This window comes from Ovis canadensis, chromosome 1 (genome assembly GCF_042477335.2).
Source record: "Ovis canadensis isolate MfBH-ARS-UI-01 breed Bighorn chromosome 1, ARS-UI_OviCan_v2, whole genome shotgun sequence".
Taxonomy (NCBI): Eukaryota; Metazoa; Chordata; class Mammalia; order Artiodactyla; family Bovidae; genus Ovis; species Ovis canadensis.
This window is the reverse complement of record NC_091245.1, coordinates 177,209,570-177,224,471: the sequence shown is the minus strand read 5'-3', so window position 1 is coordinate 177,224,471 and position 14,902 is coordinate 177,209,570. Positions and strand designations below refer to the sequence as shown.

Genomic DNA, 14,902 nt, shown 5'->3' with positions numbered 1-14,902 from the left:
TGAGATATTCCAGAAGGGATCTAATTTAGTCCAGTAGCTGGATTTTAGAGTCATTTTCTGAACTGCAGAAGGATACCCACTCCAATATTCTTGCCTGGAGAACCCCATGGACAGTATGAAGAGGTAAAAAGATATGATGCTGAAAGATGAGTTCCCCAGGATGGGAGGTGTCCAGTATGCTACTGGGGAAGAGTGGAAGGTGATTACTAATCCTCCAGTAAGAATGAAGCAGCTGGGCCAAAGCAGAAATGATGCTCAGTTGTGGATGTGTCTGGTGGTGAAAGTAAAGTCCGATGCTGTAAGGAAAATATTGCACAGGAACCTGGAACGTTGGTTCCATGAATCAAGGTAAATTGGAAGTGGCCAAGCAGGAGATGGCAAGATTGAACATTGGCATATTAGGAATCAGTGAATTAAAATGGACGGGAATGGGCGAATTTAACTCAGATGACCGTTATATCTACTACTGTGGGCAAGAATCCCTTAGAAGAAATGGAGTAGCCCTCATAGTCAACAAGAGAGTCTGAAATGCAGTACTTGGGTGCAGCCTCAAAAACGATAAAATGATCTCAGTTCATTTCTAAAGCAAACAATTTAACATCATAGTAATCCAAGTCCATGCCCCAACCGCTGATGCCAAAGAAGCTGAATGGTGCTATGAAGACCTACAAGACCTTCTAGAACTAAGACCAGAAAAAGTTGTCTTTTTCATCAAAGAGGATTGGAATACAAAAGCTGAAAGTCAAGAGATACATGGAGTAACAGGCAAGTTTAGGCCCTGGAGTACAAAATGAAGCAAGGCAAAGGCTAACCGAGTTTTGGCAAGAGAGCATGCTGGTCATAGCAAACACCCTTTTCCAACAACCCAAAGAACTGATACCTTTGAATTGTGGTGTTGGAGAAGACTCTTGAGAGCCTCTTGGACTGAAAGGAGATCAGATCAAACCAGTTAATCCTAAAGGAAATCAATCCTGAATATTCATTGGAAGTACTGATGCTGAAGCTGAAGCTCCAATACTTTGGCCACCAGATGCAAAGAGCTGACTCATTGAAAAATATCCTGATGCTGGAAAAGATTGAAGGAAAAAGGAGAAGGGGACAGCTGAGGGTGAAATGGGTAGATAATATCACCAACTCAATGGACATGAATTTGAGCAAACTCTGGGAGGTAGTGGAGGACAGAGGCACCTGGTGTGCTGCAATCCATGAGATTGCAAAATGTCAGATCCAACTTAGCAACTGAAAAACAACAGAGACTCCTCTGTTGTTCATTCTAAATTAAACCAAGGAAGTCCTGAATAATTTTCACTTATTTGACAAATACTTATTGATGAGGATGATAGCCTCATAGAGGATACAGCCTGATGGGGATACAGTAGGTAAACAGGCAGTGACGAGACTAAGTGGTGTGCATGCATGCTCAGTAACTTCATTTGTGTCTGACTCTTTCTGACCCCATGGACTGCAGCCCGCCAGGCTCCTCTGTCCATGGAACTCTCCCACTCCAGTGGGTTGCCATGCCTCCTCCCAGGGGATCTTCTCCACCCGAGGATCGGTCCCAGGTCTCCTGCATTGCAGGCAGATTCTTTACTGCTGAGTCACTGGGAAGCCCAGGTGCTCTGAAAAGGAGGCACAGAAGGAGGGAAGCACTGGAAGAGAATGAGTCACCCAACCTTGGGGAGTGAGGGAAGACAGCAAATGACATCTCCTGAAGCGTGAAGAGGAGGTAACTGAAAATGGCCAACGAATTAAAATGTGCCAAGCCTTGAGGATTATAAAGCTTGATCCCATATCTGGAGAAGTCAGTAGTCCTGAATGGCTAGACTGAAGCTGGCAGGAGATCAGGCTAGAAAATTAAGTGGGGTCAGGGTCATGAAGGACCTTAAGAATCATATAAAAGCATTTGAAAATGACATTGATTGGCCTATTTCATAGACAGATTTCCTATTTAGCCTTCTTTTTCTATCACTGAACCATCATAATAGCACAAGAATTATTGCCATTCTGTTAGTCACAAGTGAATGGGAAGTTAATATTAAAAGGTTTGTTTGCAAGATTGACCCTTGGCTGGCTTCTGGGAACTTAGCTAGTAAACAGTCCCCCATCACTGATACAGAACTTTCTCTAACAGGTAAAGGTGGCTTACTGTGTACAGACTGTGCAAATAACCTGATTTATGCTGAAGACCTACATTATTTCTGGGACCCTGGAATTCTAATACATGCTAGGCAGAGGGTGCTTATATGACAGCCTCTTATTCTGTCATATAAGAGGGTGCTTATATGACAGAAACAACAAAGACAAAAAACCTTGAGTACTCACTCTCTTAACGGGCTTCCCTAGGCAGAAGCATCACACACATGTTGCTACATATTCATAGCTGTAGAAGAGTATTGTCTGTCTGACCCTTCATGAGAAGGAGAGAACATGAGAAAGCCGGCAAAGATTCTTCCAGACACCGTTATCTTTTCTGCAAGAGTTCTGTATATCCTGATACATCTCCATGATGAATCTTAGCCTTGAGTACAGTTATATGCTAAGTCCTGTGAGACTTTCTAGTGTATTCCCCTCGTCACAGAGGAAGGGCTTGAGGATCCCCTACACACGTGCTGTGAATGTTCATTGAATATTTATTGAATGAGTAGAAAATGACCTATTAAGAGGTAGAAGGATTCGTGTCCTTATTTTATATTTGTGTGATGTTTTTTTAATCAAAACTTGTCTAACTCAGTTTGATCTCTTACCATATTTCTCAAATTCTCAAACTTGGCTCTGAATTACTTTTGACTTTTACCTTCAAATGACGAGAAGTGTTAGCTTTGAGGAAAGTTAAAAGAATGCTTCTAGCTGTAGGGGTAATTTAAAATTAGGAGATCCAGAAAGGATTTGAATAATGGGAAAAGTACTCAGAATTTTTATAGTGTCCCAAGGTGATTTTTTTTTTTTCTTTATAGGTGAGGACTTAACTTGCTTGTGCAGCTTCTGGTATACTAATAATCAACTTCATTATTGCAGTGCTATTATGCCTTCATGCACATAGCCTTTCCTGTCACGTTAAAGCTACACTCTTATTTGCCATTTAAAGACCACTGCAATTAACCTTGGGTTTCCCTGGTGGTTCAGATGGTAAAGAATCTGCTTGCAATGCAGGAGACCCACATTCGATCCCTGGGTCAGGAAGATCCCCTGGAGAAGGAAATGGCAATCCACTCCAGTATTCTTGCCTGGAGAATCCCATGGTCAGAGGAGCCCAGCGGGCTACAGTCCATGGGGTTGCAAAGAGTCAGACACAACTTAGTGACTAAACAACAGCCATGACTAGATACTTTTATATAATTAACATTGAGAAATTCTACTGAAGGCTTACTTTAAAAGAATTTATTTTTAAACAATTAATGGATTTATAATGAGCTTCAAATCCTGCCTGGAGGAACTTTCAACCAACCAGGAAATCCTTAGACTGCAAGCCTGTGAGCTTTGTCATCATTTTTATAAATTCCTTAGAGTTCTGTTCTTTCTTGCTGAGTAACTGCCAACATTGTGACCCACTGAGCAACAACACCCCCACCCAGACAGGCTTTATATTTCTTTTCCATCAGCTTGCCTCCCTCTGGACTGAGGTGGGATTGTAAAAATGATAGAGTTACTACTGCCTGCTTTCTGTTTGTGCCTTATGGCCTTTATAGCAGTCTTTTCTTGGACCTAGTAGATGAAAAGTGCTACTTCTTCAGCATGGCTAGGCCTTTTTTGATCTTTATTTCTTGTCTGTTTGGAGAGGATTTACAGTTTGTAAGTATACTTGAATTCTGAAGGTCCCTGGAGTTGTTAGTATACGGCAACACAAAGACTTCTCAACACTATGCAGTTTTACAAGAGCAGTTTTCTTCATAGGCTGTTTACGTTGTTCTGCTTCAGTTTCATTGCCTTTCCATCCTTTACTTTTCTCTTTTTATTTTTCACTTCCATTGTTGGATTCCTCCCTTCAACTGTCCATTAATATTTATTGTAATCCTTATGTTAATACTTAGTTATAGAATGAAGTTTTATGTTTCTTGTTCATAATTTTCAAGGTGAATTAAACATTTTATTGTATTTCTCTCTGCACAGTAACTTCATGGAAATGTATTTCATTCATGAGGGCCTAGATTCTTTCTGTTATGCTTAAGCAAGGGAATTATTTTGTTTATTTGATGTGATTTTGTCTTTCTGGGCTGATAGTTTTAATGAAAAGTATCTTTTCTATTGCTGATGTAAGTCTGTGTGTGTGTGTGTCAGTTGCTCAGTCGTGTCTGACTACAACCCCATGAACGTAGCCCACCAAGCTCCTCTGTCCAAGGGATTCTCCAGGCAGGAGTACTGGAGTAGGTTGCCATTTCCTTCTCCACTGATGTAAGTCTGCTACTGCTGCTGCTGACGCTGCTGAGTCGCTTCAGTCGTGTCCGACTCTGTGCGACCCCATAGATGGCAGCCCACCAGGCTCCCCCATCCCTGGGATTCTCCAGGCAAGAACACTGGAATGGGTTGCCATTTCCTTCTCCAATGCATGAAAGGGAAAAGTGAAAGTGAAGTCGCTCAGTCGTGTCCGACTTTTTGCAACCCCGTGGACTTTAGCCCACTAGGCTTCTTTGTCCATGGATATTCTCTAGGCAAGAATGCTGGAGTGGGTTGCCACATTCTCCTCCAGGGGCTCATCCCAACCCAGGTCTCCTGCACTGTGGGCAGTTCTAATCTAAGTGTAGGTTATTCTTACAATAACCTAAGTGTAGGTTATTACCTATACAAATACAGGTAAGCCCTTGTATTTAGGGGTCTGTGTGTGTTATAAGATTTGCTGGTATTTGTCATGTCATTAAGTTTAGGAAAAAAACTTTCTGGAGTTGCTAGTTGTAATCATTATGATTTGGTAGTCATTTTTTTCTTCTCATACAATGTCATTAATATATTCAATTATTTTCTTTCCTAGTTTTCCAGAGAGGTGGTCATTCAGAGCCTATACATCTGTTCTATATTTTGATCCTTGGATGAGAATATTCATTCAGGCCAAAAGAGTTAGAACAAAATACCTATGCTATTGCCTCTACAGACCCAGGTAATCCACCTTCGTTCAGTTGTGTTCATAGAGTTTTCATTTGTAAAATACCCCCCGACCCCAATTGTTAATTTGATTGCAGAAGTTTTACAATGGCAAATAAAATTTGAACTGCATTCTGGAAGGTTTGCTGAAGAGTAATCATATGAAACAAATATTTGGCCATAAAAGCAATATGGTGTAGTGAACACTCTCAGTCAGATTGTCCCCCTCAAGTAGGAATTTGTTATTTACTGCACTGAATCCTAGGTGCTTTGATTATGATAGGTTCTATTAAAAAAATTCAGTTCTCTTACATTTTCTTTTTATATAATATATTTGAACTATTAAATCATATACATATATGTATATTTTATATATAGAAAGAATATATGTATGAATGTGCATCTAATTCATTTATGTTTTAGCATAAGCTTTTTTTAAGCTTATATTTGCATATTGTATAACTTACCTTGTACAACTATGTGTGCAATCAAGACAGTCTTTTTTTTAGTGTGATATGTGGGTGGTCATTCATTTATTTACTAAACATTTATCAAAACCTTCTGTGAGTCTGAGATTGTGCTAGAAAGATAAGATTAGCTCTAGCTTTCAGTTTACTATCTCCTGGGAGGAACATTTAATGCTTGTACACTGTGTGTGTGCGTGTATCATTATTTAGAAATAAATAAATGTCAGAACTGGATAAGAACTCAAATTTTCTTACTCTGAATTCTTTATCAATTCAAATTCCATGCTCCTTCCCCAACAGCACACTAATTCTATATAATAGACCCACATTTGTTATGTTGTCTTATTTTCTTGAAAAAGTAGTTGCTGTCCTGAGGCCTTGCAATCACTCATGTCAATACTGATATTAAAAATTGTGGATCTCTGAATCGAAGGAGCTGACCACACACCAATGGGTTCCTCAAAAGCTTTACTTTTGATTTCTGATTATACTGTAGGTCATATTTTGAAAAATGAAGTATATGAAGCCTGAGACTTACTCTATAAATCTGTTTGTTCCCTAATTCATATCAAAGTGATACTTCTTTTCATCAGCCTCATTCTTCTGGGAAGTACCAAGAGTCTCCTGGATCAATCAATATAGCTGATCTTTTCAAATTAAATTATTTCTCTCTCAGGGAGTTTGGGTACAAAATGGTTTAAGCCAATGGAAGATGTGGGTTTGTCTCTATTTTCTGGGGAAATTTTATTAAATTGAATTTTGTCTACCTAAATTACTTAAATCAAGTGATGGCTGTTTCCCATCCTAGTGTATTTTTTAAATGCACGTTTCATTGTACTATTTTTAGATATATCTTACCAGGAATAGATATAATATAAATATTTATTTTATTCCTTAAAAGATACTTAAGGAGGCTTGAACCTTTGCCATGTGTTACACGGGGCTCTGATAAACTGTTAAATCTGATATTTGGTATCTACAGTAAGGACCTATTTAATTTTCCATGGCTTTATCCCTTAGGCTTAACTTTCTCTCCATTTGCCTTATTTACTTGCATATTATTTTCCTCACAGGTTCTCTAGTGGCAAAAGTTTTATGTAAGAAATATGTGAAGTTCTGTCCTTGTTATCTCACTACTTGTGGGGTCACCCTTACTTTATTTCTTCCCTGAAAGGCACTCTATCTCTAATGGCCATATCAGAACAAATTAAAAGCTGGGAATGACCCTATGTGACCAGAATAGAAACATTTAAAATATATTAAAATGTTTAAATATTCTGTCCACTTGACCACCCAAGCTCCAGTATACTTCTAGAAATGAACACTGGATATTATTTGTAAGAATACATATCTATACATCAGTCATTTCTTTGTGTTTTTATTGCAAACACAAAAAAGAACATTGGATTTTAGCTGTGTGAATTGACTTATAATTACTGGAGCTTCTTTACCCCAGTGTCTCTAACAAGTTAAAAAAGGGATTGAGGGGTATTTTTAATCCCTTAATCATATTCTGTTCAGTATGTGTATCAATAATTTGGATAAAAAGCAATTTTGAGTTCATAATTGACCCTTACCTGGGAGGAATACCTTATATCAGGCATAATATGAATATGAGTTGAAGTACAAAAGATAAATGTAATATAAATACATACAGTCCTGAATTTAGATTTTTAAAATCTATTTGTGTTAATATATTAATACTAGACTGGATACTGATTTACATGAAAAAACTAGGTATTTTCATTGACCACAAGCCTGATACAAGCTGATAGGATGATGGGGTTGCTGAAAATGTTTATGGAACTTAGTGAACAGAACAAGATGTTAATAAACTGTGTCCTGCTTACACCATGTCTGGAGGGTGATGTTCAGATGAGGATGCTTTAGAAGGGAAGGGGACTTCCTGGCTCATAGTAAGGTAACTGTCGGGTAGGGGCTAATTAATGGAATTGAGCATCATGTTGTGGAATGAGAGAAGAGTAAGTGAAAACTTGAAAGGCTGCCATGTGATGGTTGGAATTCTAGAGGGCAGAACTTGATGGCTGGGTAGAAGTAGAAGACTAGCTCAGCACAAGAGTGTTGTGCTATTTTTTTTGCAGAGACACACAGATTACCTTTTCCCACTGATGTTTAAGATAAGGACACTCAGAGAAGTCACAGAGCAGGGCACCAAACAGCATGCTCGCTGTCACTCGTCTCAGTGTTTTCTCCATGGCTGGGGTGTTCTCGAGAACTGAAGCAGCAGCCCAGTGTTGCTCAGGTTACACCTGAGCTCTAGTAAGCTGACTTTGCCATGTATATTTAGTATTTGCTTCATGAAGGGTAGATTTTCCACCATCAGATTCAAAGCTTCCTTATTGGACAGAGTCTAGGGACAAGACAAGAGTTTGGGAAGGTTTGATCCCTCTCATAGTTTCCTTTGATTGAAGCAGTCCCTGGACCAGTTAGCAGGTTTGATATCCAGAATACAAAATCCCGTATGTCCAGGATGGGAAGTTTAGTTTCTCCAGACACCTGACAAGGTATAATACACCAACTCAGAGTTATGAGTGTGGCACGAAATTAATGAAGCAGTGAAAGGCACTCTCATTCAAGATGAGGACAAATTTGTCCCTAAAAGAGCCTAGATTGTAGAAAGAATTATTGTTTAGGTAAGAATTTCAGCTAGGTGATTTCTTTACATTTTTCAATGTAAAGATTTTAGAAGTCTAGGGATCTTACATACTGTTTATCTATATAATACAGACAGGCTAATACATGGCTGTATTATTTGATCTTCAGCAACAGACATTACTGATTTCCTTTGGCTTTAGATTCTTTGGGTTTAGTAGAGAAATAACTCTCAGATTTATACAGGCGTTAAATCTCTGCACATTAGGACTAAGGAAGGACACTTTTGAAAGCTCCTTAAGGGAGACAGAGCCAAAGTATCTGTTTGAAGATCTCCATTCCTCATTGTTACTGCTTTGCTGTGGATTCGTAGCAATGAAAGGAGCCCAAATGGTATGGAGTTGCAGTCCCCCATTTTCATAGGAGCAGCATGATCCTTTTAAAGATATTCAGGGACATTGAGTTTATGGTCTGCTGTTGAATATGCTGCAATGCTGTGCTTCTGGGACAGTCTTCATTTTTTAGGGATATTCCACAGCTGCTCACCTCCTACCCACTGGGACAGACTAACAATGTTTTGAAAGTGTCTCTTTTGTAAACTGTGCATCTTATGTATTCCTTCATGAGTTTGTATTATCTTATTTTTTTTATTTTTTCAATTTATTGGAGTGTACCTTATTTACAATGTTGTGTTAATTTCTGCTGTACAGCAAAGTGAATCAGTTATACATGTATGTATATCCACTCATTTTTTTTTAGTTCTTTTCCCATATAGATCATTATAGAGCTTTGAGTAGAGTTCCAGATGCTATACAATAGAGTCTTATTAGTTACCTGTTTTATATATGGTAGTGTGTATATGTTAGTCCCAATCTCCCGATTTATACTTCTCTTCCTTTCCTCCATGGTAACTATAAGTTCGTTTTCTACATCTGTGACTCTATTTCTGTTTTGTTTTTTATTTTTTTAGTTTTTTTTTTTAAATTTTAATATCTTTAATTCTTACATGCGTTCCCAAACATGAACCCCCCTCCCACCTCCCTCCCCAGAACATCTCTCTGGGTCATCCCCATGCACCAGCCCCAAGCATGCTGCATCCTGCGTCAGACATAGACTGGCGATTCAATTCTTACATGATAGTATACATGTTAGAATGTCATTCTCCCAAATCATCACACCCTCTCCCTCTCCCTCTGAGTCCAAAGGTCCATTATACACATCTGTGTCTCTTTCCCTGTCTTGCATACAGGGTCGTCATTGCCATCTTCATTTAATCTTTCAATATCTGTAAGCAGTTGAAAGCAAAATGTGGATCAGTGACACTTTGAGTTTAGGTTTTGCCTTTCGCTAGTTGTGGACCTTCAGCAATTGCTTACACTTGATACTTCTCCACTATGTATTGAAAATTCCCCTCTCCCTCAGGGTGGTTGAAAGGATTAAAATAAAAATAAGTTTATTTTAAACGTAATGCTCAGCATAGTTCCCACACATTTGTGAATAGACAGAGATTCATGGACTGAGGGGTTTTGGATGACTATTTTAGATAGAAAATTAGCGAAGTTACTTTTTAAAGTAAAGAGCTTTTGAGCTGACAGCTGAACAAACTGAGAAAGTGAATGTATCTAACTCTGTATAAGCAAATCACCTGCAGATTGAGTGAGTTAATAATAAAGTAGCCATCAGTTCTTGCTCAATGTCTGTGGGTCAGTAATTTGATAGTGGTTTTGTAGGGTAGCTTTGTTTTGGGACCTCCCATGAGGTTGACAAGAGATTTTGGCCAGGATTGCTATGGAGCTTGATGAGAAGTAAAAAGCACACTTCCAAACTGGCTGACTCCCATGGCTGGCTGGCACTTTGGTTCCTCTTTACCTCGACCACTACACAGGACTGCCTGAGTATTTGTACAGGGATTGGTTTTCACTGGAGTGTGCAATTCAAGAGAACAGAGTAGAAACTGCAGTCTTTTTGATGCTAGACTCGAGAGTCACCTACCATCACTTCTTCCATATTTTGGTCACACAGATTCAATGTGGGAGAGGACTACATAAAGGCATGTACACCAGGAAGTAAGACCCATTAGAGGACATCTTGGAGGGTGGATTCTACTGTGAATTGTATAAGAATTTTATGGGATGATGTTTCCAGGAAGAGAAGAACAGCTCATAGAGGCAGGGGGGAAAGGACGGTAGAGCTAGAGCACGGTGATTGGAAAGCGGCGAGGAAGATGCCACAGGTTCTGCAGGGCTTGACCAAAACGGTAATAAGAGGAATTTGTATTGAGAATGTGAAGTCTTTTAAGAAGAATTACATTACTTAATTTATTGTTTTAGAGGATTACTGTGGCCGCTTAGTGGAGAATTGATTTTATGGGGCAAGAAGGGAGGAAGGGAAATGAGTAGAATACCATTACTGTATTCTAGGTGAGAAATTACAGCGGCTTGAGCTGAGGTGGTAATGGTAGAAGTAATGAAACATGTTTAGATTATATGTGTTTAGATTATCTTTAGATTGTAAAGATAAGAGTCCACAAGACCTCCTGATGGATTGGATGTGACACGAAGACAAGGAGCTATGAAAGCCTTCTAATGATACGGGAGGTGCGCATGTGGGGGTCGGGGAGAATGGTGATGGGTTTCTTTCCACTTGTACTGGACATGCTAAGTTTGAAAAGTCTATCTGACACCCAGGTCTCACTGTCAACATCATACGAGCCAGAAAATTCTTGATCATTCCTCATTAGATGTTTTGATAAATAATGTAGGACTATAACTATTTTACAGTGTGACTAATCAGGCAAACTTGTACTTAAAAAGAAAATAATTATGGTTTTGAGTACTATAATGGCGCAGTTCATAACTGTGAGCTGATTTTTTCTGCATAATTAGAAGTTTAGAACTTTAATTTTCTTGTAGTCTGTTTTTTCAACTTAAAATTTAAAAAATACTCTGTTTTATATTAGCCAACATGTTTTGGACCAATTTTGTAAGTATGAGCATTAAAAACCAATGAAAATTTAAATTTTTGCAGGTGATCCTGATTAAAACAGTCACTCAAAGTGCTGTATTATGCTACAGCCTATAGTTTTGCTACATAAAGTCTTAAAAATTACTAAATAGTTTTTCATATTTTGATTTCTCTTTAGAGGTTTATTTCTCTCTAGGGGATATGGTTTCATTTTACTCCTAAAATAGTAAAATTTATTAATTAAAACTCAAACAGGGGCTTCCCTGGGGTAAGAATTCACCTGTCAATGCAGGGGACACGTGTTCGATTCCTGATCAGGGAAGATCACGCAGGCCGCGGGCCAACTAGGCCCATGTGTCACACTACTGAGCCCACACACCACTTGCCACGCCTAGAGAAAGCCCGTGCATAGCAACAAAGACCCACCACAGCAAAAAATTAAATTTAAAGAACTCATTGTTACAGTGCTAAACTGGATATGCTTGGGCATCATTTGCCATATGCATATATATGCTCAAATATGATTATTTCTGTAGAACGGATTACAGAAGTAAATTATGAGTCAGAAGATAGACACACTGTTAATTTTGAGGGGTCCTGTTAATTTACCTTCCAAGAAGTAGAGACCAATTTGTTTTCACACCAATAGTTGTGTAAGAGAGCTTTTGTGTGGTTGCAAATCCATGTGTTATTAATAGTATTTTCTTATTTTATTTTTGCCATTCTAAGGAACAAAACGTTTATTATTTATTTTGTATTGTGTTAGTTTTCATTTTTCCTCAATACTTTTCTTTGACCTTATGTTTTTAAGCTCTTTTAGAAAAGAAACTATTCAATAAATTGATTTATATAAAAAGTGGACATAAGCAAAACATTTGAATGCAATTTCATTGGTGGAAGAAAGTAGGGATGGAGAAGGTGAAATGTGTGAGGAAGAGTGGAGACATAGAATGAGGCAGAATGGGCAGAGAAAGAAGGCAGAAACAAAGTGAAAACAGAGACCACAACCTCCAGTGTGGGCAGAGATCAAGTATATTCAGAGTTTGGGAGATGGTGTTGAAACCATTCTAACCTCTGAGAAACTAGAAGCCCAGTTCTAGAGGGGAAACCATTCCCTTGCAGGGAATGTTGCCAGGACTGAGGAATAGAGCTGGATGGATTCGGTTCTTTTTCCTCCAGTATTACTCTGATTCTCAGGAGCATTTTTATCTTCAAGAGACCACGAGTAGGAAAAAATAGTGTGTGAGGCTGATGGGGGCTTCTGATTATGGATGGGGATTTGAACAAAGATTCATTCTTTTATGAGAACAGGCAGATTTGCTACCAGATTTACAAAATCACATATATTTCGTAGCTTTCTTTAACTGTTGTGAGCAGTGTGTGTGTGTGTATGTTGGTCACTGAGTCGTGTCCGACTCTTTGTGACCCCATGCACTGCAGCCTGCCAGGCTCCTCTGTCCATGGAATAATAAAATTTAAACTGTCATCTGAGATGTACACATTATCTGACAGGTTATCTCAATGACCCACGCCATGAAGAGAGAGCATTTTTTTGTTTTTGTTGTTTAAAATTAAGCACTAATGCACAGTTGGCACCTTTTATGCCACCTATATTTTCTTGTCTGTAAAAATGTAGTCTCTAAAAATGCTTGAGTAGTGTAATTCACATCATCTTTGAAGGATTGCCTCATTGTTCAGTTTCTCCTTAATTTCATTTTGATTTTTTAAATAAAGATTTGATTTAAATGATTCAAATAAAAATAATTATGTGATTAATATGTGATTTTGTTTTAGAAAGCAAATGATAATTCCAGTATATAGTGGTCAATGATTTCCTACTTTAAAACTTAGATTTTGTTGTTCTCTAAATGTAACAGAGACTGATTTGAAATACACCTAGGTTATGACTTACATGAACAATGTTTATTGTAAAAGAAAATCACAGGAACAAATGGAGAACTGTTTTACCTTAGATTTTTATGAGTGTTCCTTTCTTGTACTAACTGTGTAAATCTTCTTGGAAAATGATCATTGAAGTCAGAGGTAAAGATACATAGTTATTATAACTTGAATTGTTCATTAAACCATTGCAGTAGATGAATTTAGGATGTCATTTAGTGAGGTTTTTTGTTTTTATTGATTTTTTTAGCATTAAGCCTTTTTGTAGATAATTAGGCACACTTCCACAAGTTTTTCAGATTTTTAAAAGAACTGATTCAACTACTCATTTTATTTCATATTCCCAATGTTTATTACCTCTAAAATGCATACTAATATTTCCTCTATACCATATATCTAATAGACATAACTTATAAGGTGTTTATTAGGTAAAATACATTCTATTAAGTCAGTTTACAATGAAGCAGCATTATTCTAAGTTCTTTAGCTATGCTGATATCTTTAATTCTCTTAACAGTCCTGTGAGACAGAAATCACTGTTTTTATCTCAATTTACAGATAAGGAAATGGAACCACAGAAAATGAAGTCATTTGCCCAGTCTTTTGTAATTTGTATTCCTAGAAAGGGACAAACAAAGGCTTTTAACCCATATAGAAGGGGCTCCAAGTAGCCCAAATCTTGATTAATCATGATGATGTTCTGTCCAGAGTATATCTCTACAGCCTCTGTTGAGATAATGGAAGAGTCTTAAATAGACTCCAGCTAACAGCCATGTAAATTATGTGTGGCCTGTTTGTATTGTGAAGAATTTGCACTACTGCTTACGTTGTTTAAAAGCCAGAGCATAGAAAAGCAATTCTAGATCAAGCTCTGATTCAAAAACCATTGATATTAGCCTAGATTCTAGGGATTGGTCAACTTTTTCTATAAAGGGCCTGAGAGTAGGTATCTGGACATAATTCAATCTCTTTTTCATATTTTAATTTTGTCCTTTTTAAAAAGTCTTTTAAAATGGAAAAAAAAATTCTTAGATCTTAGGCTATAACAGAAACAAGCTGCTGGCTTAATTTGGCCCAGGAGCAGTATTTTGCCTATCCCTGGCATAGACTCATTGGGCATATATATATTAATAGATTTAGACTCTCTCCTCTGCATGAACAAATTTCTCTTTTTACATGTCTTAAAATGTTTTGGCTTCAAAAGATGTTCTAGAATTCTCCATCCACCTCTCACCGTCTTTCTAAACCTTGCCTTATCAGAGAATTGTAAGCTTCCAAGTCTACATGGATATGAGAGGCAAAAGTTGTAGAATGAAGTATACAGAGCTTTGAGTATTCTCAGACCAAATATTGATCTGGAGTTTTTCTCTCTATGATGACTTAAACCAGCATTTAAAATCCTTATTCCAGGAATCCTCTATTATAGAAAAACATAGTTTCAACTGCTTTCAGAGAACCTCTGATTCTGCAGAGCCTTTCTCATCTCTATTTTGCTCACTTTGAGTGAGGAAAAAAATATATATGCATTTCTTTCTCTGTGATTGTTCGAGTACCTTTGCTTTCATTAAAACCCTGAATCTTGAAAACAGGCTTCTTGAGCAATAAATTAGAAAAATGTTTTAGTAGTTTAAAATGATACATTAATGTGTGTTTTTGAGCATTTCAGTTAGAGATAATTGTTTACGGAGAGAGAGAAGCAATTTACCCAGTATCAATGATGCTCTGGGTAAGAAGGATGGGTATATTAACCAGAAACTTTGATAATGAAGCAGTTCAATAGAAAATTTTCTTTTTAAGAAAATTATCACAGTTTACATGTTTAAGTGAATATTTGTGGGGGCAGAGATTTTCCTGTCTCTCTGCTGAAGTTTCCCTACAGAAACAAA

The 14,902-nt window shown here is 37.7% G+C and overlaps 1 protein-coding gene across 1 annotated transcript in view; it reads left to right on the top strand.

Annotated features, from left to right (window-relative positions):
* MORC1 (MORC family CW-type zinc finger 1) overlaps window positions 1-14,902 on the top strand; it is a 168,544-nt gene that overhangs the window by 47,604 nt on the left and 106,038 nt on the right. The window contains exon 9 of the mRNA XM_069552938.1: window positions 4,964-5,089. Coding sequence (XP_069409039.1) covers window positions 4,964-5,089 — 126 coding nt within the window. The remainder of the gene's footprint in view (window positions 1-4,963; window positions 5,090-14,902) is intronic.